The following is a 25,671-nucleotide window of genomic DNA, read 5'->3' on the forward strand; positions in this document are numbered from 1 at the left end:
TCTATACAATAGTTTCCATACTTTTCCAGACCTAGAAATGTATTAAATCAAATTCCATACTTTTCCATACTTGCGTAGGAACCCTGTAATCTAATCTACAGACTGAATCAATACTCAAATTGAACATTAAAACCTTCTCTTAGATCCGACTGAACATGCACCGTCAGACGACCAGAACAGATCACGGCTCTTTAACAGGTTTCATTGTGCAGAGATACTGTATGGAAAAAACCAAAGTCAGTGGAAGAACCCTGGTTTGAGAATGAGATTTCTAGAAAAAGCAGAAAAGGCTGAATCCAATCTGTAAAAGAAACTCCTTAAAGACTCTGACATGCTGCTCTCTGGGTCGTCCTGTTTATTATTGTTAAACAGTTTCCTACCTATGAGTACACATCATCGTATCCTTATCAATAACCCTCATATAGGAGGATTCACTGTGTCATGAGATACCAGGTGTTCCTAATAAACTGCCAGCTGAGACTAAAGTAGGAGGCAGGTAGAGAAAGTGAAGCTTTGTAGGTTCAGGCTTCCTCACTTCGAGCTCTTTGAACCTTCATCTTTAGTCAAACTTCGTCGATGAAACAATGAACCAATCGTTCAGATGCAGATCGTCTCCTCCTCCTCCTCCTCTGTGTGGACGGACTCACCTCTGTGGTGTGGTGACCCGGACCGGCTCCCTCCGGCCGGCCGACGGGCGGCTGGCCGTCCGCCTCGGAGCGAAGGACGCTGTCCAACGAGTCCATGGAGGAGGCGGAGTTCACGGAGACGCCGGACGCCGAGGTGACGGAGGAGCGCTGGGAGTGGACGATCGACCGCGCCTGGAGAGAGACGGCGAGAGAGAGAGATGATAAGATAAGATAAGATAAGATTTCACTTTATTGTCAGATCACTCTGAAATTTGTCTTGCGTCCCATGACGTCCAAGGTTTCACACAAATAATAACAAAATACCAAAAACATACATTTACAAAAAAGCATAAATGTTACCCTCAAGAGTCACATTTAAAGAAAAACACAAACTACCTCCTAACTCCATTCACAACATAAATCCAACATTACAAAGTGTCTTTGGTGCAACACCCAGTGCTCAGTCTGTACATGAACCCTAGGGTCGACTTAGAGGCCAAACTCTGATTTAACAGTTTGACAGACTGAGGGACAAAAGAGTTCCTCAGCCTGTTCAGTCCAGCTTGTGGAACTCTAAAATGATATGAAGTGGATGAGACGAGGTCAAAGGTCTGTGGACGGAGGGTGAACTAAGAGAACATTGTGAAGTTCCTCCAGAAGCTTCGTCTACCTCGTGGTCGCTCACTGTGCCCACCGAGCCGGTGCGTCGGTGCTGGCGCTGAGCGGTTCCCGGCCGCCGCATCGTGGCCGACGTGTAGGTGGAGGCGGAGCTGAGGGAGTGGGAGGACGTCTGACGAGCTGCTTCGTCCATACTGAGAGACGCCTGGAGGAGGAGAAGAAGAAGAAATGACATCAAATAAGACAGGATGAGGTTTCATAGACGGGTTTACCTGGTATGTTTAGTAGCCTATAGCTGAATTTCCTGTTTGCCTTCATAGTAGTTCACTGCCCTCTAGTGGCGGAGGCGGGGAACTGTCTCTGAGAGGTAGCTTGACATCCAGCTGTTGTTAGATCTGTTGTTTCTAGAATTTTCATAGTCGAATCTGATTCGTCAGATTTTGCCTTTAGTCGACGACTCATCGTCAAATCATGTTGTTTTTCCCCTCAGAGATTCATGATCTCATTTAAGTCTTTTTTAGCTCCGTAGAAAAGAGCTAAAAAACACCCGGATCAATACATTTAAATTCTTCAGTTGGCATAAGATCACAGTAACAGGACATTCTCCATCCATCCTGTTTTCTGGTCTCACATGTACATTGTCCCTTGTCAAATAAATTGAAACTGAAACATCACAGTCTCTCTTTTGGAGATGGTGTAACGATTTGTATTATATGAGTTTGTGCTGTGAATTAATGAGTGTGTATGGCGAATAAAAAAATAGGCTATACTCTCAGAAAACAAAGAACTTATATGTAAAATCAGATGTTCATCACTAGCGGGTGCCCACATCGAATGGTCGTTCCTTTTTTCATAACCGTATTTTTCGATGAGTTTGGCAGTAGAATCAGACCTCTCTGAATCGAATCAACGAATCGTCGACTATCCGTGGTCATTCCCTGGTAGTTTGTGTCGTTTTCGTGACCGTGCCCCCTCGACCAACGCTCGTCAAAGTGGAGAGGACATGGCAGTTCTTCTCGGGAGGTTCGTGCTTCCTAGGATCTTTCTGACCGGTGACAAGCTGAAGCCTGAATGAGCTCTGGAAGAGTCACTGCTTCACGTACGATGCAGGAAAAACTCTGCATCTCAACTCTGATCAAACCCGTGTTGGTCTGAAGACACTGTGGGATGCACATCTGGACATCTGGGCTGTGTTCATGGCCAACAACACCTCACAAAGGATGTCGATGTTGATATGGCAAAGCTGATACTGTGGTGAGAACTGTTCCATATTTAAGACCTTGGTACTAACCGTTGTATTGTGTTGAGTCTCAGTGAACCCAGACGACTGGACACAACAGGGAAACATTCAGTATCTAAAAAGGTTTTGATCGACCACATAAACCCTGAGAGACAAGTTTCCATCTTTGCCTCTGGTTTTACTCTAAGCTGTTTATATTTAGAGTATCATGAAAAAACCCAACGGAAACTCGTATTGGAAAGTTTTTATGAACGTTTGATGTGTTGTTGAAAAGTCCTTCACAAATAAAGTTTATTATAAATATAATGACACGTCTGAGAGGTTCTCCTGACCTCTGTGACCTCATGGTTTTATTCAGAGCTTGTGATTTGACTTCTTGACACTTGAACGCACCTTCTCCAGCTGGGCGGTGATGTCGTCCAGGCTGAAGTTGGAGGCCAGCGCCGGTCTCCCATGATGCCCGGTGGGAGCTCTGATGGTGCCGGCCGGAGACGCCCGGGCGCTGCTGCTGCTGCTGCTCGCCCCGCTGCTGCCACCGCCGCCACCGCCACCGCCGCTAACACTGTTACTGACACCACCACTGCTGCTGCTGCTGCCCCCTACTGACTGCTGCCGGCCACTGCGCCCGGCTGGAGGCTTCTGACGGACCTGCAACAATAGAGGAACATAGAGTGAACACTAAAGCCCTATTCGCACGGGATTAGTATTACCTGGGGACGTCTAGTGATTTGTAAATTACCCCCCCACGTCTGTGTTTCTTGCGGTGCATTCGCACGGGATAAGTGAAGTCTGTATTTTACTCGAATTTACTGACATTAAGGCTCCGATATGACGTCAAAGCTGTGCACGTCGTAATATCCGCTGCTGTCACATCCATATAGAAAAAACAGGCTTCTGAAACCTTTCTGAAAAAATGAGATATAGACTGAGGTAAACTGCTACATTTTAACATTTATCTGCACACGAATATAGGAGCCTATAAATTACAGTTTTTCTCAATCGCTTTGGTGCTATTCTCAGATCAGAATGAAAGTTCTCATAACTATTAGTTCAACCTCCACAACATGTAGTCATTTGTCCACATCATAGTAGCAGTTTCTCCTTCCTCTGAACAAATTGCAAATGCTTTTGGACATGTATCAGTTGCTCTCATACAATTCTCTGCTGTTTTACAACATTATCATTTGTTTACTGTATGTCATGTCAGTCAAAATGAACTATACTTTTGAATGCTGAATAGTCTTTCCCTATAAAACTAATAGTCCTCATTTCATTGCTTTAGTCATTACATACAAAATTGTTGAACTAGTTTTCAAAATCTGTCAAACTAATTTTAAATGTTGGGAGAAGCACTGTGAATTCAATTATTCAAACATTTACAGTAAGGAACAACAGGTATGTGTGGTATTGGACAGTAATTCAGCACTAAACAATCTGCACTGCACTGCTGTCATTGTGTCAGGCATTACTGTAAGATACAGTGGGACAAGAACTTTTTACATTTACATTTAGACTTACAGCTTCACTAGAGAACAGATTTACTGTATTGTAATGTATTACAGCAACCACAGTACAGTACGGTACTGTACTACAGCATTTTACAAGTAGGAAGCACTTTGACAGTATTGTACACTACAGTAATAATGGTTGATGCAGTACATGTACTGTACATTACTGTAATTTTACTCTGCATCACATAGGATTACAAGACAACCTCACAGAGGTGGAAGAGACTGAGCCCTTTTACTCTGCTACAAGAACAAGACATTTGTGCAATGGTGATTACAAACATTGGCATAAGCTTGAAAGAGATACAATGTAAGTATGACATTACTGTATCTTTGGGAAGATTGAATCTGTTTCAATCGCTACAACTGACAGAGTGATGTAGATGAAAATGTGACTGGAACGTCTGGATGTGCAGGAATGATTTACAGTACTCTGTAGGTTCACTTACTATATGTACTGCAACATTGTTTACGTAAAGTTGTACCCAAAGAGTGTTTCTTATGTTTGTTGTAGATGACTGTAGTGTATTTTTCCTTTGCACAACGCTGTGAACAAATCAGAATTGCAAAGAGCATACTGTATGCAGTAGAAATGGGAAACATACATATTCAGTATCTCCACTAAATACAGTAATGTGTAACTTTACTGTAGTTTTCACATGGCTGTACAAGTAGTGTATAGTGCTGTCTGGAGCATTTTCAGGTAGTATCATCACTTTTTGCATTGGAAAACACTTAGAGAATAAAGTGTCCTAATGAAAACATGACAAAGCCATTTGACCATCTTGTTCATAAACGATGGTGTCAGGACTTCTCACTTTGACGACACTGACAGTTTCATTGACATGAGTAGGCTACTTGCTTTTGAGGGATAGACAATCCATTTTGAGAAAGTGACGCGCTTTTGCAGGTCCCCGGTTCGAATCCCGCGTCGGGCAGACCTTTCCTGCATGTCATTCCCCCTTTCCTGTCTATCTCTACTGTGTGCTATCAAATAAAGGCAAACACGGCAAAAAATATACTTAAAAAAAAAAAATCGATTTAAAAATTGTCAAAAAAAATATTGCGATACTTATGTGAATCGATTTTTTCTCCCACCCCTAGTGAACACACTATAAAATAATAACCATGGCAACCACAGATGTGAGGGGATGTACCTTGGTGTCGGTCAGACCCAGACGGGCCATGCTGCTGCTGCCGCCGCCGCCGCTGGGTTTGGCGTTGATGGTGCTGAGCTCCTGCTCGATGGAGCAGAGGTCGGCCATGAGGGCGTCCAGGTCCACGCCGTCGCCCTGGTTCAACGCCTCTGCAGACGGAGAGACACCGACACATGAGACAAACACTCATCGCATCACACTGGAGTTATTAAAGTGTGTGTGTGTGTGTGTGTGTGTGTGCGTGTGTGTTTCTGACCGTTGATGTTGTAGATGGAGAATCTGTAGGAGAAGTTGGCCATGTTGGTCTCCTGTCTGAGTGGAGCTTTCTGCTGAGGAGGCCGCTCCGGGCGGCCGTCATCCAGACTCTGGACGCACAGACGGAGAGAAAAGGAACGAGTCAGAGAGAGAGTGAATCAATCTAAACTTTCTGTTATCCCTGTAAGAGCAAAGGTATGAAGTACCTGAAGTATCACACAACACAGGCTTTAACACAAACATCTACCTTTATTTTGAAGGGGCTTTAACACAAACATCTACCTTTATTTTGAAGGAGCTTTAACACAAACATCTACCTTTATTTTGAAGAACACAAACATCTACCTTTATTTTGAAGGAGCTTTAACACAAACATCTACCTTTATTTTGATGGGGCTTTAACACAAACATCTACCTTTATTTTGAAGGGGCTTTAACACAAACATCTACCTTTATTTTGAAGGAGCTTTAACACAAACATCTACCTTTATTTTGAAGGAGCTTTAACACAAACATCTACCTTTATTTTGAAGGAGCTTTAACACAAACATCTACCTTTATTTTGATGGGGCTTTAACACAAACATCTACCTTTATTTTGAAGGAGCTTTAACACAAACATCTACCTTTATTTTGAAGAACACAAACATCTACCTTTATTTTGAAGGAGCTTTACTGTAACACAAACATCTACCTTTATTTTGAAGGAGCTTTAACACAAACATCTACCTTTATTTTGAAGAACACAAACATCTACCTTTATTTTGAAGGAGCTTTAACACAAACATCTACCTTTATTTTGAAGGAGCTTTACTGTAACACAAACATCTACCTTTATTTTGAAGGAGCTTTACTGTAACACAAACATCTACCTTTATTTTGAAGGAGCTTTAATACAAACATCTACCTTTATTTTGAAGGAGCTTTAACACAAACATCTACCTTTATTTTGAAGGAGCTTTAACACAAACATCTACCTTTATTTTGAAGGAGCTTTAACACAAACATCTACCTTTATTTTGAAGGAGCTTTAACACAAACATCTACTTTTATACTGTATGGAGCTTTAACACAAACATCTACTTTTATACTGTATGGAGCTTTAACACAAACATCTACCTTTATTTTGAAGGAGCTTTAACACAAACATCTACCTTTATTTTGAAGGAGCTTTAACACAAACATCTACCTTTATTTTGAAGGAGCTTTAATACAAACATGTGTTTTTACATTATGTGTCACCTGTGTGAGTTTGTCCAACTCTCCCAGCCAGGCTCCAAACATCTTGTCCAGGTCCTGGTCCTCCTTATCGCTGTCCTCCTCTTCCTCCTCCTCTTCCTCCCTGACCTCCACCTCCTCATCTGACACATGGTCCATCTGAAGAGAAGAGAGAGAAAGAAAGAAAGAAAGAAAGAAAGAAAGAAAGAAAGAAAGAAAGAAAGAAAGAAAGAAAGAAAGAAAGAAACAGTGGTTAATTCCTCTGCAGCTGCATGACAGAGTTTGGTCTCTCAGCTCCACCTAGTGGCCGACAGGCTGCACGACACCTCATATCCCATCCTGAAGGAAACAGCAGAGGGAGCTTCAACTCCTACATCGTCTCATTGTGAACAACCAACCAACATCAATGAGGTCAAGGGTCATAAAACGCAGCAGCCGGAGCAAATATTCCCCAAAAAGCATTTGACCACAGGTTTCAGCCATAACCCACATGTAAAGACTTCTTGGATCTCGCTATAAAGCCTCTGGGCACATGGATGAAGACAAATTGAAAAAACAGTAATAAAAAAAATCAAAGATGACAATTAAAAGCCTGTTTGTGACAGAGCACAGCTGGTGAAAATATAAATGAACCAAATCAGAAAACAACTCGGGCAAACGAGACGTTTAAAAAGACAAAGTCCAGCTGCGTTTAATGAAACAAACAGGATACAGATTCCCCCAAAATATTCCACCGCGCTGCAGTTTAGACATGCAACATGTCTTAATGAAGGCTTTGAAGAGAGACAGGGACATAAATAAAGAGCCGAGCACAGACATGTTTGTCTCCCTCACCAAAGACGTTCAGTCAAGAAGAAGATTTTTTAAAAACGAAAGTGTTAGAGAAATATTTGCGTTTTTAGAAACCATGAAAACCATCAGAGTGGAGACTCTGAGCCTCTCTTCTGATTGGCTGACTGTTTTCTGAGTGATCCAATAAACAAAAATAGAGCAGATTTCAGAATAAAACACTCGAAGAAACCAAATCCTGCAAGTTGTTGGATGATGGTGGATCCAGGTGGTGAGGGGGCGGGGCTTAGCTGTGACATCACAAAGTGACAGGAAGTCCTGACGGCTGGTTTTAAGGCTCAGTTTCTGAATACAGGCTGTGTGCATTTCTCTGTGGACTGAGGCTTTGATACTTTCACAGTATTAATATAGAACCTAGAGCTGCGTTATGATCACACTACACATGGATATATATATATTTATATTTCCAAATATGGCGACTTTTAATAATAAATATCGATTTTAAAACATAACATTTTTCAACACTGAAGCCACTTGACGTCTTCTCCTTGGACCTTTTGTTTTCGCTGCCTGTCATTCTACATGTTTCTGACTATTTGAAGACACTCCTGTTTGGTACCGAGTAAAAAATAATCTCAATAATATTTTCAGTAGCCATCCATAACGGCTTCTGTTTCCAAATCCTCAGTGTTAAGAGAAGAACTTAATTTGACGAGTCGACTCCCCGGTCTCTGTTTACATGGAGACAAAGCGGTCTGATCCACGGGGTTAAAAATAAGACTAATAACAATTATAAACTTGATTTATAGCAAAAGAAAACAAAAAGAAGGCCAGGGGGAAACCAGGGGAAAGGTTAGGAGAGATTAACGCAGCAAGAGTGTGTGTGTGTGTGTGGGTTTAAACCACGTCAACACACTTTTGGAGGCAGCGTCATTGTGATTAATTACGCAAATAACTATTCCTGGGTTACACACATACTCACACACATACACACTCGTACACACATACACTCGTACACACAACAGCTGTTGAATTATTCTGTGTTGACAACCAGTAGCAGAGATTTCACACCCTTCACATGACGTTATATGAGCTCAGGTTGATTTATTCACTCGAAAAAACAACGAAACACCGATTTGATCTGATCTGATCTATGAGACGGATAAATGAAATGATCTGTTATTCCAATCTTCTTCTTCCTAATGAAAGTTGAAATTCCAAACAATTAAAAAAATGATTCACTGACCCTAAACCCACTGTTACTTTGATTCTTTGGTTTTTGGTTGCTCTTCCTTTATTTCCTAAACTGTGGCCACATCCTTTGTTTCTCAGGTTTTAAATCACATTTCTTTTCTGCTGAAGCTTTTATCTCTGTTTTTGAATTTGAAATTTGTTGCTGTGACTGTGATTTTACAGCTTTATTGCTGAGTTTCTATGTTTTATCTTCACAAAAAAGTGTTATTTAAGTAAAGATTACTGTATGATGTTGCCCTACGAAGGTCACATGTCTGCAGGCTGCGTCCTTGAAGGATGCGACTCATCACGTGTCTCCATGCAACACAGATATTTAATACATCTGCAGTGACTTCTAGAAACACATTCTCACATGGTCATTGTTCATATTTAAAATAAAATGATAAAAAAGTGTGCAAAAATTAAAAGGGTTTCAGAAGCCATTGTATTTGTGTGTATGTGCATTGAACATTTGTATATTTGACATAATCATATAGAGTTTACAGCAGGAAAAATAGGTATTGAACACGTCAACATTAAGTTTCTAATTAGGCTATTGACATGAAACTTCCACTGGATGTTGGGAACAACCGAACTAATCCACACATACAAAGAAACCAAAACATATATATGTCCATACATTAAGTTATGGGTAATGAAGGTTGAATAAGTATTGAACACATGGAAGAAGAAGCAGAAGCAGAATAAAGCAGCTGGAATGTGTCAGTGTTTAGAAAGTGATCCTGTCTCCTGTCAGAGCTCATTAACATCAGCTGCTTCAGTCCTGGTTGATGCCTAGAAAAGGTTTTTAATACCAAGGTGTCGCACAACAAGCAACCTTCACAACCTTCACAACCTGACTGTATGTTGATAAAAATACACCGATGGCCTTACAGGTTACAGACGTGTTTCTGAACCCCTGAATGCACCGAAAAGAACGACCAGGTGCTGCTGCAAGATTTCTGACAGAGTCCAAAGAAAACTTGTTCAAGAGTCAAGGAGCTAGACTGACCTGGAATCAGCAGGTAAACAATGAGGAATTTATTCAACCTCCACCACCACCACGGCCTCTATGCAGCAGCTCATGCAGGACTGGTGATGCGTTCAATACTTATACTGTATACACAGTGTCATGCAAAAGTTTGTCCACCCCTGGCCCCAAATGTGTGTTAATGTGAACAGTTCATCAAGTGGAAGGTTAAATGATCTCCAAGAGACATGAAGTTAAACATGAAACATTCTTTTATCAGTGTGTTATTCTAGTTTTCTACAGTTTCAGAGTGAAAAAGGGAAACAAAGCAGCAGCAGCAAAAGAATGAGAAACCCAGGAGACTTGAGCTCTCAGAGAACTTTGACCAAGGTATCAGACAAGATATTTACTATTTACACACTGGGATAGTTTCCAGGTGGGGGGCTACTAGCTACTAACTATGCAGGGGGGCCAGACCTTTTCCTTTTCTGTCAGTTTGAAAATGTAAAAGATGAAAATAAAAAATGATATTGTTTAAAATGTAAAGGGAATGTTTCATCTCTTACTTTATATCTTTTGGAGATCATTTCATCTTCCACTTGATGAACTATTCACATTAACAGATATTTGGACTAGGCTTGGGCGGTATTACGGTAATACCGTATACTGCAGGTATTTAAAAATAGCAACGGTATCAGTTTCAATACCGTCAGAAACGTCTGGAACAACATCGGAAAAAGTCGCTCTTGACAAGAAAAAAAAATAATAGGGACCGGACCTGCCGTGCCGTGTAAAAAAAATAAACCCACAACAACAACAAAAAAGACAGCGAGTGCGTGTCATGACTTCCTGTATCTGGCCCTTCAAAATAAAAGCCCTATAGCCTTTCATATACAGTTCGGTCATATTTATTTTTGACTTAATTTTGACAAGACAGGGCTCCAAATTTTTTTTTTTTTTTTCCTGCGACCAATCGACCAATGAGATTTTGGTCTGCTAATGTTTAGCCCTAGTATTCAGTTTCTGAATGGTGAAGACGCAAGCCATTTTTAATTAGTCACGGTAATACCCTATACCGTGGTAAAATGTGGAGGAAGTTTGAAGGTATCAAAATTTGGATACCGCCCAAGCCTAATTTGGACCAAACCTTTACATGCCACTGCCTTCCCCTGGTCGAACTAAACCGACTGTATCTACTTTCTACCTCACATAAAGTCGTCATGACCTCTGGGTAACGACCAAGAGACTAAGATCATTAATAGAAGCAGCTGAGTTTCCTCAGTTAAACCTCAGAGGAGACGATTTATCTGAGCACGAGGCCCTGGAGGTTTGTTTTACCTGACGACCCCTGAGACACTGGACGTACATTTAAACTAGAGATGCCGTAACTGTATTGCTGTGTATGATATTAATAAAAAAGAAATGACTGGATCAGAATGCTGGATCGGCCTCATTCATCCGATATCCGATCCAGCTAATTAGTCAATATCGGAGCCGATATCCGATCTGGGTATCGGATCGGTGCATCTCTAATCTAAACACACTGGTTCCTCCTCCATTCATCTCATTTCTCTAGTTCTTCCTCCTCCTCCTCCTCCTCCTCCTCCTCCTGGTCTCCACCCAGGCGACCCCAGAGCTTCGCCCAGGGCTCAGTTTGTTATTCCTGGGCAGCCGTTATGTCGTCGCCCCCCGTGTCCCTCTCTCTGGGCAGAGACAGCTAGCCAACACACACACACACACACACACACACACACACACACATACGCACACAGATACACAAGACACACACACAAGATTAGAGAGCAGAGCTTCACACACCCACATACAAACACTTTGAAAAACACACACACACCACACGCACACACACTAAGGAGCGGTGCTACAATTAGATCCCTGTGGTTAAGCAGGTCTGTCATTTAGACTGGAGGAGAGGGCAAGTGTGTGTGTATGTGTATGTGTGTGTGTGTGTGTGTGTGTGTGTGTGTGTGTGTGTGTGTGTGTGTGTGTGGTTTGGGGACCGCTGAGGGACCAGAGCAGCGTTGTGAAAACTCTCACAGCTGCGCTCTTGTACAACAATCTGCCGTCTCCACGCAGGCGAAGCTCCGACGCCGGCCAACAAACGAAACCTTGTGTGTGTCTGTGGACGGTCACAGTTCAGCACCAGGAAGACGAGGACGATTCACTTCACGTCCTCGGATGGAGACTCACTCCACCTCAGGAGAAAACACCGGTGCTTCGCCCTTTAGAAAAAACTAGTCCCTCCAAAAACACAGAAACCTGGTTTGGTTTCATCCTCGTATCGTCTCGTATCATCAACATATTGTGAAGTTTCCTTACCAAGACACTGTGGTTGACGGTTGCCGTGTGATATGAGCTCGATGTGACCGGCTGCTGCTGTGGCGTAACGTGTTAAGAGGCTGTTTTCTCTGCTGCAACATGTGGTTTCTTGTTGTTGTGATTACAAGACCAGAGATTCAAGGCTGATTGGAGTCGTACTGCAACATTGCACAGCTCAGGATGAGATGTTTTTCTGCATGTTTTTATTGTGTTTGCACTGATTTTTTGCACTGTTTCACTGTCTCATGTGTATTTATTGTCTTGTGGCTGTTTTTTTATTGTCTATTGTCCAAATAAAATTTCCTCCAAGGGAGACAAATAAAGAATCTTGATCTTGTGCTATGACAGACCAGGGCTAGCTGGTTAGCATGATAATTACGGTACCAGAAAGGCAACAACAGTTAACAGTTGTGTTTTATCGTTGAGTTTGTCTCCCGACGTCACTTCGCAAAATCTGCAGGACTGAACTGAACTCGACAATCCTGTAATGTTTTAAAAATAGCTGTCAATCAAATAGGGATTCAGCCTTTAGACAGATCCTCCAATCACCGCGCAGAAGCCAGCGTTCAGGCCCCGCCCACTCACTGCTCCATTCACTCCCAGAGACGTTAGCGTCCCAACATCGCAGCGATTATCCAATGACCGTCTAGTTTCTATTCGCTGCCATCCCATTGAAGTCTATGGACGCTGAGTTTCAACAGGTTTAATGCACAGAGACAAATAGAAAATCGCATCAGTCGACCTTCTAATTCATTTTTAGTCAATGAAATGAAAACACAACAGTTCATAACTGACCATTTATTTTCCCTTTCAGTCTTAGAGCAACCGCCTCTGATAAAAACACAGCAAAGCCTGGATGTTCAGTCGTAAGGTGACACAAACGTAGCCTCCAGTGATGATTAAATCATTTGAGTCTGACTTTTGCCTGATAAATGCTGTAAAAAAAAAACAAAATATACACTACTCACAAAAAGTTAGGGATGTTTGGCTTTTGGATTAAATTTCAGAATGCACCATAAATGCACTATAACCTTTACAGGTGAACTTAATTTAACCTTCTCTAAACTTTTGAATGCACATGTCCAACTGTTCAATGTTTCAGTCCTTTATTGAATACCATGCTGTTCTCTAACAAGGTGATTAACCACAAACATCACAAGCAGCGTCTGATTTAGTGGTTCAGTTGTCATGGAAACACTAAATGTTCTGGTTCAGTGACAGTTTGTATACAGTCCTCTTCTCTCTCCCTCTCCTCTCCACCATGTTCACATGGTGACATCATGAGACCAAGACAACACTTGGATCAAACTGATCAACTTATTGAGACATTGAGATGTTTATTGCGCTATAACCACCACTGTTGTTAGCTTGTGTTTGAGATAAAGAAATCACCATTGCATCCTTCCACTTAAAAGGAGAAGACGTCCTTCACTAGAAATGAATAGTTGACTTAGATTGTAAAATAATAATTATTTTGAGTTCAGATTTATAAAGATCAACATGATCCAACCTGTCAGTAAACATACATACACTACTCATAAAAGTTAGGGGTATTTGACAAGAATATCCCTATAAAAAGTTCCTGCTACAGTGATATTCTCTCATGAAAGCCGTTTGTTTTGGCGAAGTTTCGTTCATATGACCTTCTGTAGGCAAAAAACGAAGGTCTGAAGGTCACACAACCGAAACGTTGCCAAAATTAAAATATTTACACAATAAGTTACACAGTGTGCGGGATTCCTCCTTTCAACTAAAAGAGAAATAAAAAATCAATCACTGACCAAATATTTAAACTGCAGACACAAAACCTCAAATATTGGATAAAAAAAATCAGCTGCAGGCCGACACAGCCACTCGCATGGCCTCGATTAAAAAAAGCCATTGCAAAAATGCACCATTTTACTGTGGCATCCTGCATGTTTTTTTTAGTCCTTTCGCTGAATCTTCAACAAACGTGTGGCCTCCATTTTCCTAAACATCACATATAACAGACGTATAGCTTCATATAAGACGTTGAAAGCAGGAGTTTGGTGTGTCCCGGGCAGAAAAACACTGGAGGAAAAAAAGAAAAAAAAGAAAGTGGACGCAGCATCAGGAATCACATGCAAGTCATCATGTCTATTAGACCGGGGCAGCGGATTGTCGGAGCGCCGTTGAACGCAGCGTTAAGGGAGAGTCCTGCTCTGTGTCAAAACCCCGAGCGCTGAGGCAGCAGGTCGTATGACGGGGCTGTTCGCGCCGTGCGTGTGCGTCTCCAAAGTAAACAGTAATTACTTTGCTGCTGCAGCCACACTCCTCCTGTCTGTCAGACTCCAACCGTGCAATCATCCTCCCATCCCTCATCCCCCTCTCCCCTCCTCTCCCTCCCTCTTTCCTCCTCTATTACTGGTTTTTCCACCTTCTTCTCTCGGCTTCTCTTCCTCCTTGTCCTCCTCCTCCTCCTCCTCCCTCCAATCCATCACTTCATCTCTGCTCTACTTTAATCAACAGGAGTGAGACGGTAAAATAAATTTATTGCGGCACTTTCTTGATGATTTCCTGCAGCTACACAAGTCGGTCACTTCCCTATCGAGTCTATAAACGACTCAACGTGTTGTTTCCATGAACTCCTGCAGCCACCTGTTAAACTGTGCACTCCACCACAGACAGGAAGTGACCTAAAGGCCTCCAAACCGTGACCTCTGACCCCCCACGAGGAGTTAAATATGGAGGTCAGGGCAGCTGCTGTGTCTGACAGGGAGGCGTCAGGACTGAGGGACGGTGGGATATTTTAGGAGATTTTAGGAAACACAAGGGGCCACACGGAGGCCGAGGCCCCTGTGTTTCCACCTGGGATCATTAGAGTCAAAGAGAGGAGGAGAAGAAACAAGTGGAGAGGAGGAAAGAGGAAAAAATAAAAGGAGGAGTAAGGAGGAAACACGAGGAGAGGAGAGGAGGTGAAAGGAGGGGAGGAGAGACAAAAAAGGCTACAGGAGGAAGGGAAAAGGAAAGGAGATGAGGAGGAGAGGAGAGGAGAGGAGACAAACTGGGGGGAGACAAGAAAAGGAGGGAAGGTGGGGAAAAGGAAAGTGGAGGAGAGAGTAGGGAAGTTCGGAAGAAAGGAAGGATGTGCAAAGGAGAGGAAACAAGGGAATTGGGGAGATATGAGGAGAGGAGAGGAGAGGAGAGGAGAGGAGAGGAGAGAGAGGGAACAAAAAAAGGCAGGAAAGGAGACAAAAAGAAAGTAGAGGAGAGGAAAGGAGACAAAAAGAAAGGAGAGGAGAGAAAGGGAACAAAAAGAGAGGAGTAGAGACAAAAAAGGCTACAGGAGGAAGGGAAAAGGAAAGGAGATGAGGAGGAGAAGAAAGGAGACGAACAGAGAGGAGACAAGAAAGGAGGGAAGGAGGGGAAAGGGAAAGTGGAGGAGAGAGTAGGGAAGTTGTAAAGGAAGGATGTGGAAAGGAGAGGAAACAAGGGAATTGGGGAGATATTAGGAGAGGAGAGGAGACAAAAAGAGAGGAGAGAGAAAAAAAGGCTTCAGAAGGAAGGGAAAATTAAAGGAGATGAGGAGGCGAGGAAAGGAGACAAACAGAGAGGAAAGAAGGGAAGGAGGGGGAAGTGCACAAGCAGGGGAGAAAGTAGGGAAGAAGGGAAGGATGTAGAGAGGAGAGGAAACAAGGAAATTGGGGAAAGGAGACAAAAAGAGAGTAGAGAGAAAAAAGGGTACAGGAGGAAGGAGACAATGAGGAATGGAAAAGGAAAGAAGATGAAGAGGAGAGGAAAAGAGACAAACAGAGAGGAGACAAAACGAGAGGAGGGGAGAAAAGAGGAGGAAAAGAGGCAGAAGTAGAGGAGATGAGATGGAGAGGAGACAAAAAAAAGGCTACAAGAGGAAGGAGACAAGGAGGAAGGGAAGAGGAAAGAAGATGAGGAGAGAGGGTTCATAGAAAGTCTCAGAATAAAGCTCTGCTGTTCTCAGCTCCCCCCTCCTCTCCTCCTCCTCCTCCTCTTCTCCTCCTCTAACATCTGTTGCTCTAGTGCCTTTGAGCAACTCTCTCCATCAGCTCCCAGTTTCCCACAGTGAAGCACCGAACCTCCACTGGTCCGCTGGTCCAACAACACAACAACAACAACACAAAACGCTTTCATGTCCCTCTGAGTGCGGCCGGTTCCCACGGCTCTATATCAGGACATCACACACACACACACTACACAAAACACACACAACACACTATACACACATACACAAATGGTATTTTTAGGCTTGTTGGGTTTTTTGTAAAGCGAAGCTATAAATCAGAGCCACAGAAAAAAAGAAGCAATGAGTGAATCCAGACGGCAAGTTGAGATGTTTCTCTCTCTCTCTCTCTCACACACGCATGCATGCAGATGCAGACACACACACACACATACACCATACAGAAGTGTTACCAAACTGAAATGAGGAAGAATTGTACTCAAATTTCTCAGTTACAGTTAGTCTGTTAAAGGTACATTGTGTAGGAATTCCTCCCATCTAGCGTTGCGGTTGTATATCGCAAGCAACTCCATTGTATTTTTCATGCTGCATTCACGTGAAATTGGGCAGACGGCAGACGCTGCACGTGACGGCATAAACAAGCCTCTATGTAAACAAGTGGTCCGTCAGCACGAGGCAAAACAATACACTTGACAATATGTTGTCATGGCGATGTCGTATTGTTTCTCTGGACTTCTGTGACTAAAATGACATCTGGTTTGTTACCAACGGCCGTCTGCCCGACTGCAGGTGAATGCAGCATCAGTGTAACGCTCCATTCCTCCTCACTGCGTTACCGCGGTGACTTTTCACAGACGCCACCTCGACCTGAGCCGACAGCTCCGGTGTCTCCGCTGAGTTTCCGTGGTTTCCTACCGTCACGCTGCCACAAACGTAAAAACATGGCGACACCACATGGCAGCAGCACCGAGCTTACCCGCTCCATGGAGATATGAATGATATGAACGGCTCATTCAGAGCTGAAAGGAACACTTCAGTTTGTTGATGGGGGGATTACTGATGGATGAAAAACAGACTTTTGAACCAAATAATCAATTTTCATGAATAGATAACAGGAGAAGTTACACAATGTCCCTTTAATGTGCATTTGGTTATTGTCTCTTCTATTTATATGTTTGTGTGTGTGTGTGTGTGTGTGTGTGTGTGTGTCTGCTCTGTGGCCAGACCTTCCCTTTGTCCAGTGGATTAAATCACAGGCGACACCGGAGTAAACACAGTGAATGGAATCAATGATTTTTACTACGACGTGTTTTATCTCACAGCCTCCAAGTTTTAATGTCATCTTTCACGCTCAACTAGATGCTGCAAATAAACCACACACGGTGCCACTGTGTGTGTGTGTGTTGCCAAAGAGGATTCACACTGTGACATCAATTAACAGGTCCATGTCTGTGTGTGTGTGTGTGTGAGGCCTGAAAAGCTGCCAAGTCGGGCAGCGATTCTGCAGTGAAACTCTTTCATTCATGCTGGTCTGGTCTCTCTCTTTCACACAGGAGAGGTGCATCATGGGAGTCTACTGCACCGGCTTATCGTTGGTTGGACTTTCAGGATGTTTCAGGTAAAAACAACAAGAACCAACCAAGGAAGTATCAGCTGAAAAATAAAGTGTTCAGAGCTGCAGTTCCCCTCCTGACCACTAGAGTCAGTCTCCATAGACTCAACATGTTTAAATGTCCTTGAACTCCACAGCAGAAATAAACATGTTTTACGGCCTGGAACAGAAACTGGTTTGGTCTCTACTGCTATAACAACTGTGGATTTATATGTAACTAACTCACTTGTACAAAAGCTTAAAGGTCCAGTGTGTAAAATGGGGGTAAAACCGTTCAGGATTCTTAGATTCTAGGTTGTAGCGCTCACCCGCCGCTCCTCCCGCAGCAAAGTGGCGGTGGCCTCCAAGGATTTCTCTGAGGAGACTTGCTATAGGCCTATATGAAAGAAGAATTATAAGGCTACGAAAACCAAATTTTATTTTATTATACACTTATAATAAAACTAATATATTCATGGGTAGTATATTCAGATTTTGCCAATAAACCTCGACAATTATTACACACTGGACCTTTAAAGTCGCACAATAGAGGGCGTGGCCTCTTTGAGCAACATGTGGTGAGTGAATACGCTTCAACCAAACCAGTATTTAATAATGGCGTTCTGTTAGTACTTTTCCATCAACGTCATAAAAAACACTTTCTGAAGTTAAAGTTTCAACTCCGAAGCGCAAGTTTCCTTGGTAACCCTCTGAGCTCACAGTCCACTCTGTGCATCGACTGTGAATAAAAGCTGAACAATTAACTGTTTATCAGACACTTGGTTTTGATTTTCTGTCATTTAATTACTCGCAGTGACACTGTATCGTGTAATTTCTACCTGTATACATGTTACGTTGTAAGCTTGTTGTCATATGAGCTAACAATGCTAACAACAACAACAATGGCTAACAAAAACCAACCCTGACTTTTACCTGCCTTACTTGCAGATTTGCTCCAAGTGTAACAAGTGAAACAACATTTAAGGATGAAATTCCCTCTCTCTCTTTTTTTTCTCCTTTTTTTTGACTGAGCTTCCTTCCTGAGGTCCGGCTGTAACAACGGAAAACGCTGCAACTTTGGTAAACACACATTTTGACTTGATCCACTCTGACTACTGGGCCATCACACAGAGCTGCAGTAACAGGCTGCACGAAGAGGGGGAAAAAAAGAATAAAGAAAACGTTTTAATGCACATGAAGGCATCTGAGTGTTATTTAAAGACAACATCTAACTACTCCGAACCCATCTGTATGCATGTAAGACACGTCTCAGCAGGGTTTCGGGTTTACGGTGATGATCTAAAGATCTAAATGATGCAGGTTTGTTTTTTCCACAGTTGATGCAAATTTTGTGTCGTATAAATAAATGTAGTGTGAATTATTCTTTGGTAATCAACGTCTGAGTTTGTGTTTTGTTCGTATCCAGCAGGAAGAGGAATGCAGGGAGGGTTTTTCTTTTTTTGGGGGGCGGGGGTGGGGGGGCATGGAGCCGCCTGCTGATCCAGCAACAATGATATCACTTCCCCCTGAGACCTGCAGCAGGGATTACATCATTTCCTCTCCGCTTCCTCGCCTCGTATCGACATCTGCCTCTGTCCCTCAATTCAAGGAAGGGAGATTAATACAGAGAGCGAGTGGGAGGTGGAGGCCGAGAGTGTACTCTGTGTGTGTGTGTGTGTGTGTGTGTGTGTGTGTGTGTGTGTGTGTGTGTGCTGCCCTGCATAGCTACATAACACTTCATATTACTGCACACACACAGTTATTCCATAGTCCACTACCTGTTTTTCATCTGTTATAAAAAAAACAAATCCCATGAAGGTCTGTGCACGTCTCTACCGCTAGTCTGAATTTTTGTGCACATGTAAAAGTTGTTGCACATGCACACACACACATACACATGCATACACATATACACACACATGTGCTTTTATGATAAAAAAGATACGCACAGGAATGTGTGTGTGGACACATATGATGCGGCCAAAATTACACCCCATCGTGTCGGAGAGAGCACTTGAGCCCCAAGGCTGGAGATCCCAGGGGTACTCAGCTGCCGCCGTGTAACATGATACTGACACACGCATACACACACACACACACACACACACACACACACACACACACACACACACACACACACACATACACATGCACATACACACAAGCAGTGGTGTGTTTCAGATTTAGGAACAAAACAAATGAGTTCTATTTTTGCTGCAACAGAAACAAACAGGAGGCAGCAGGAAGTTGATTCTGCTGGAAGTGAATGGATTTATCACGGACGTGTTCAAAGAGACGGAGACACGGTTGCACTGCTGCCGGTTTAACCCCCATGACCCAAAACACTGCCCACCACCACTAACCCCCCCCCCCCAATCCACCACCAGCAGCAGGCTGGAGGCTGAGGTGATGATACAACATGGAGCAGAGCGGTGTATGATGCAGCTTCTATTCTCAGAGCTTTAAAGGAGACATATTCTGCCCCTTTGCCACAAATTAAAACAGTTCCCAGGTGTCTTAAAGACATGTCTCTGACATGCTTCGGTCAAAATACCCCAAGAATCAAACATCACAGCTCTTTTCATCCTCTCATAACAGCCCTGTTCAGAACGGCTGGTTTCAGAGCCTGTCCCTTTAAATGCAAATGAACCACTGCTCACAGGTAGGGGTGGTATTATGCAAATTAGAAAACTAATGACATCATTGGATGACAGCAGAGGGAACAGCTCGTAAAACCACATTGATTTCAACCTCAGGGGCCTGAAAATTATAGATTTTTTGGTCAATTCTCACATTTCGGAGGCTGGAAGGAAAGACTAACACAACTTCAAAAAGTGATATTTCCATAATATGTCCTCTTTAAACAAGAAAAATGTTGAATCTAGCCTGAGCCTGTCTTTATCTTCTGGACCAAACACTGGTGAAGATTTAGATCGCTGATGAATAATGAGTTGCTTTGACACTGCTGATATCTGAGAGAGCATCAGGAGCAAGTTGACATATAAATTTCTCCATGAAAGACAAATTATCTTGACACATGAAGAGTCAATGGTACAAACGTAAAGCAACAACTCCACAACGCTCTGGTGGAGAAGTTGTGACCTGCACATTCACAACGCAATCATGTATGATTATGTAACATTACGACACATGAAGCAAATACTCAGAACTACTTGCGCTTTTGAAATCCCTCCGCCCAGCAGCCGTGTCTGGAATGTAGTTCCGGCTGCATTTGCCTCTAAAACAACTCTGTCTCGTAATTAGACATGCTTATCTCATAGCGTGGTGAATGTGCAGGTCACAACTTGTCCACCAGAGCGTTGTGGAGTTGTTAGATTGTGTATTTGATGAGTTTGATGAGGGAAAGGGGACCTGTACCATTCACCTCCATTGTGTTCACTGAGCAGCTCACGTCTCTGCCCCGCCGATCTCAAAACAACATGCACCGATAATTAAAGGTAATGAACCTTATGCTATGACTATAAGAATTATGGTGACAAGAGAATTTGCAAACAAATGTTGAACTATCCCTTTAAATCGTTAAGATGTAGCATAGTTAAGCTAAAAATCCTGCATAGTTCCTCTTTAAGATCTTGAGATGTTTGATTCTGGACCGACACCAACATCTGTGCTACTCTAACATCATTAAACTGTTTATAGTTATCAACAAAAAGAACCAACCTATCGACGTGCAGCTCCGGTCGCGTTCGCTTTTCTCTTGATTACACGTCACTCTATATATTTTTCTATGCGTTGCCAAACCCATACAGCTCCCTCCTTATAATAAACACAGAAACACGAGCCACTCCTTCACATCTACCCACAACCTAGCGTGTATTTATAGTGTGCATATTTATATGTATACACACACACACACACATCCCTTTGATATGAGCATCAGTGCATCTGCAGCTGTGCAGGTCTGTGTGTGAAAGCTGAATGATAACAGGGCAACATAAGGACTACATTCCCACTACAGATATTCATTCCTATCAAACGTTGCTTAGTAATAACAGCTTATTTTTACCGTCTTCCCGAACATCAAGTCATCAATTCAACATTACTTATAGAGGCTCCAAGCTTTGGACTGAATTAAACTTATCACTGAGGTCCATCTCCTCCCATTGCATTTTTAAAAAGAATCTGAAGAAATTTTTACTTTCCACAGGAACCTAATTATCGTTCCCTACTCGCTCTTTAACTATATTTTCTCGATCATTTTTTTTGCTGTTATTTGCTTTAAGTCCTACCTTGATTCCTGCTGCTATTTAGAGATGGGATTTATGGCTCTTTGAGGGGAGCCGGATCTTGGTGAGCCGTTCAAAAAACTGTCTCATTTGACTGATTTTTATATTTATTAAGTTTTAAGAAGCCAGCCTGGTGCTAACTAATTTTATCTTGGAAATAATGGGGTGAGATTTGGAACAAAATAATACAAAATTAGATATCCCACTAATATCTGAGTTTGAATTATTCTGAAATATTGATTATAACCTCATTTGATATGTGTGGACTAGATTCTAATGTCTGAAATGGATTCATTGTAAATATTTAGACCGCTGCATCTCTGCTCTCCGAGGCAAAAAAAAAAAAAAGAACGGTTCCCAGCTGCGACTCGGTTCCCATCGTTCATGTTAGCGAGCCGTTCAATAGAATCGGTTCGTTCGTGAACGTCACATCCCTACTGCTATTGATCTTTTGTCTTTTGTTTAGCTCATGTATGTTGTCTGCTCGTCTCTTGTTTTGTATTATTGACAGGATTGGAACCTTGTACAAGTTCGCTAGGACTTCGTTCCCTCCTTGCGTAGCGTTATACGCATTTTTTTTGTGCTAAATAAATAAACCTAAACCTAACCTAAAGGACAAAGCGATGCATCTTATTCTAACTCCAACATGCCACAGGTATCATGTCAGTTTTCCACTATTTACATGCGGCACGTTGCGTAAAATGACACGACTTCTGCCTCCAGTCTCCAGAAATGAGTTTGCAGCACCGGCCTGAGGCTCAGACTGACAACAGCGTCGCTCAGGGGGCCGGAGCCTCTCGCCACAGAGACATTTAGTTTTCCACAGAGCTCAATGTGGATGCAACCGGAGCCCATAAGAGGCTGCTGCTGATTAATCGTCTGTGATATCTGATGAACGTGGACGGCTTTGCGGGTAAATATGTCCCGACTGCGCAGTCACTACGAGAACATTTATTTTGGAAACCTCTACATACCTCTCTAACCATCAATTGAGCAGAAGCCCAATGTCTTTTTCTTTTTTTCCTCCTTCGTCTTCTTTCTTTCCTTACACAACCAGTTTGACGTTTACGGACTGGAACAGAATAAGTGGCATACAGCATGTTAACAGGAAAATATAGTCGTGTGTTAGTGCTGTGGTGCGGGGGTCGGGCTCAGCTATGAACAAGTCTTACACAATATGTCCGGACCAGATGTCAGCTGTAACTTTTCCAGATGCCAAACACCAGTTGAAGGAACATCGCAGCCGAGGAGAGAGAGAAGGAGAGAAACAGGAAGAGACGAGAGGAGGTCGGAGAGTACAAGTCACAGTGATAGTAGCAGCAGTAATAATAATAATAATAGAGACAGTATTATCACAGCAGCCACAGTTTGATGGCCGCTGTGGGAATAGTATGACACAGTATGTGGCCAGTAGTATATGGACACTTGAGGAGCATTTTACAATTAATTCAAAAACCATGTAATGAGCATCAGTCTGTAACAGGCTCTCCAGAAGATTCATTAAACCGGCTGCACAGATTCATCCCATATCTGAGGTCGGTCATTGATGTGGGTGATGAGGAAGGAGATCAAGGCTGGGAGACGATCTCTTTATGGATCTGGGTTAATCAGTGATGGGAACAACGGCGTTAAAAATAAACTGCATTACTAACGGCAATACTTTTTTGAGTAACAACTAATCAAAAATGTTACAGTTTCCCCAATAAAGCTCTGTTACTGACAGTAAAATGCACCGCTACTTGACTCAAGGAGTCCCGTCACAAAATAATCACTCAGTCCATCGAATAGTCAGAAAAAAGCTGTTTATGTTGAACTAATCTATTCCTCCACACAGGCAGACGCCCCAGTTATTGCCTCCCTATTTATCATCTCTGTTAAAGGGATAGTTCAACATTTTGGCAAATTGGCCCATTGCCATAATCCCTATAGTCGTAGCAGTAGGTTCGTTACCTTTAATTGTCAGTGCAAGCTATTTTTAGAACGGAGGAGCAGAGCCGTGAGCTGCTCAGAGCTACGCTACATCGGAGGCTCATGGGATTTCTTGGTTTCCCTCATCAAACTCATCAAATACACAATCCAACAACTCCACAACGCTCTGGTGGACAAGTTGTGACCTGCACATTCACCACGCTATGAGATAATAACACAACGTTACCAGACAGAGTTGTTTTAGAGGGAAATGCAGAGACTGCTTGATGAAAAACTGCCCTTGAAGGCGACACACATCAGTGGTTTTGCATGTATTTACCTCTAAAACAACTCTGTATCGTAACGTTCTGTTATTATCTCATAGCGTGGTGAATGTGCAGGTCATTATCGACAGAAAAAATGATAAGGATATGGACAGATATTACATTTTTAAGCTAATATCGGCCGATATTATCAGATATCCCTACTGAAAAGGACATCACATTTTTGGAAGGAATAGTTGACAGCTGCATCAGTGAAGAGACGAGACGAACCAGAAACACTTCTGTGTTGTCCCATTGATGAAGTTGTTTTCTGAATTTGTAACACGTTTGTATCTGTGTATAAAGTTTTCTTTAGCTGCAGTGAGTTGAACCGCACACCATGTTTAGTAAATGGTGTTAAATCCTAAATTGCACCACAATCTCAATAAATACATAAATGGACGATCTAGACTGCAGCTTGGACAGCTTCAGACTTTTATTTTGAAAAAGCCACATAAGCACAGAGCTGAGCTGAGATGATGATGATGATGATGATGATGATAAGAGGGTTGAAGGTGTTTACCTTTGGTCTGCTGACACGGCTCAGTCCAGCTCCAACCGATACAGGAGTGGATGAAGTCGATCTCACCCTGCAGACACACAAACACAGACACACACACACAACGTTTATTAATATTACTGTTATTAATATTAGACATGATCGTACTTCCTGTGTGGATGAGGAGAAGAGCAGACACACACACACACACACACACACACACACACACACACACACGCTGTTTCCTTCCTGAACCGAGCTGCAACATTCAACATTCACAGAGTGGAGGAGTTGGTTTAACACCATCAGATGTGATAACCTACATCACAACTCACCCCACCCCCCAGACACACACACACACACACACACCTGGCAGCTGTCTACACACACACACACACACACACACACACACACACACACACACACACACACACACACCAAATGTACTGTCAGCAGGTGGCACTAATGTGTGTGTGTGTGTGTGTGTGTTGCCGTCATGCTGAGCAGGCTGGATGTGTGTGACCTAAAAATAACTGGCTACAACATTTAAATACACAATACTGTAGCTCCTCTCTCTCTCTCTCTCTTCTCCATGTGTTTCTGCCTCTCTCGCCCCTCAGTCCGTCTGATTCTCTGCAGCTCGTCGTCGTGTCACAACCTGACGGTGAAGTAACAACGTCTGACCTTTCTAAAGAATTCATACAACCAGCACAGAGAGTGAGGAAAGTGTGTGTGTCAAAGTTAAATGTGTGTGTGTGTGTGTGTGTGTTAGTTACACTGAACATGTTTTCATCTGTCACATGGACGTGTGTGTGTGTGTTTCCACATCATGACCATGAAGGACAAATGATTCACAAAAGCACAAAAATGTCCACGCATCATCATATGCACAAAAGGAAGTTACACTGTTACACACACACACACACACACACACACACACACACACACACACACACACACACTCACACACACACTGCACACACACACACACACTTATCCCCGCTTGCATAAGATCATTAGCAGCTCTCATATGATCAGTAGCTGGAGGCTGAAACAACAACTACACCGTTGTTGGGACACACACACACACACACACTTGTCTGATCTGGGCCGTGTGCTGCTCAAGAGCACGTCAGTACGCCACCGACACCGTCGTCAGGGATTCAAACCTGCACTCATTCCACCCTAGTGAAGG

General features: G+C 42.8%; 1 protein-coding gene and 1 long non-coding RNA gene across 2 annotated transcripts in view; both read right to left on the bottom strand.

Annotated features, from left to right (window-relative positions):
* Positions 1–25,671, bottom strand: part of LOC146965504 (uncharacterized) — a 518,674-nt gene that overhangs the window by 233,233 nt on the left and 259,770 nt on the right. The window lies entirely within an intron of this gene.
* Positions 1–25,671, bottom strand: part of raph1a (Ras association (RalGDS/AF-6) and pleckstrin homology domains 1a) — an 87,561-nt gene that overhangs the window by 34,757 nt on the left and 27,133 nt on the right. The window contains exons 2-8 of the mRNA XM_085764970.1: positions 24,501–24,567; positions 6,646–6,780; positions 5,406–5,514; positions 5,150–5,298; positions 2,878–3,132; positions 1,297–1,449; positions 648–818 (exon numbers count right to left, since the gene is read on the bottom strand). Coding sequence (XP_085621096.1) covers positions 648–818; positions 1,297–1,449; positions 2,878–3,132; positions 5,150–5,298; positions 5,406–5,514; positions 6,646–6,780 — 972 coding nt within the window. The 5' untranslated portion in view covers positions 24,501–24,567. The remainder of the gene's footprint in view (positions 1–647; positions 819–1,296; positions 1,450–2,877; positions 3,133–5,149; positions 5,299–5,405; positions 5,515–6,645; positions 6,781–24,500; positions 24,568–25,671) is intronic.

Source organism: Trachurus japonicus, chromosome 21 (assembly GCF_045865225.1).
Source record: "Trachurus japonicus isolate A0001 chromosome 21, Traja_1.0".
Classification (NCBI taxonomy): Eukaryota; Metazoa; Chordata; class Actinopteri; order Carangiformes; family Carangidae; genus Trachurus; species Trachurus japonicus.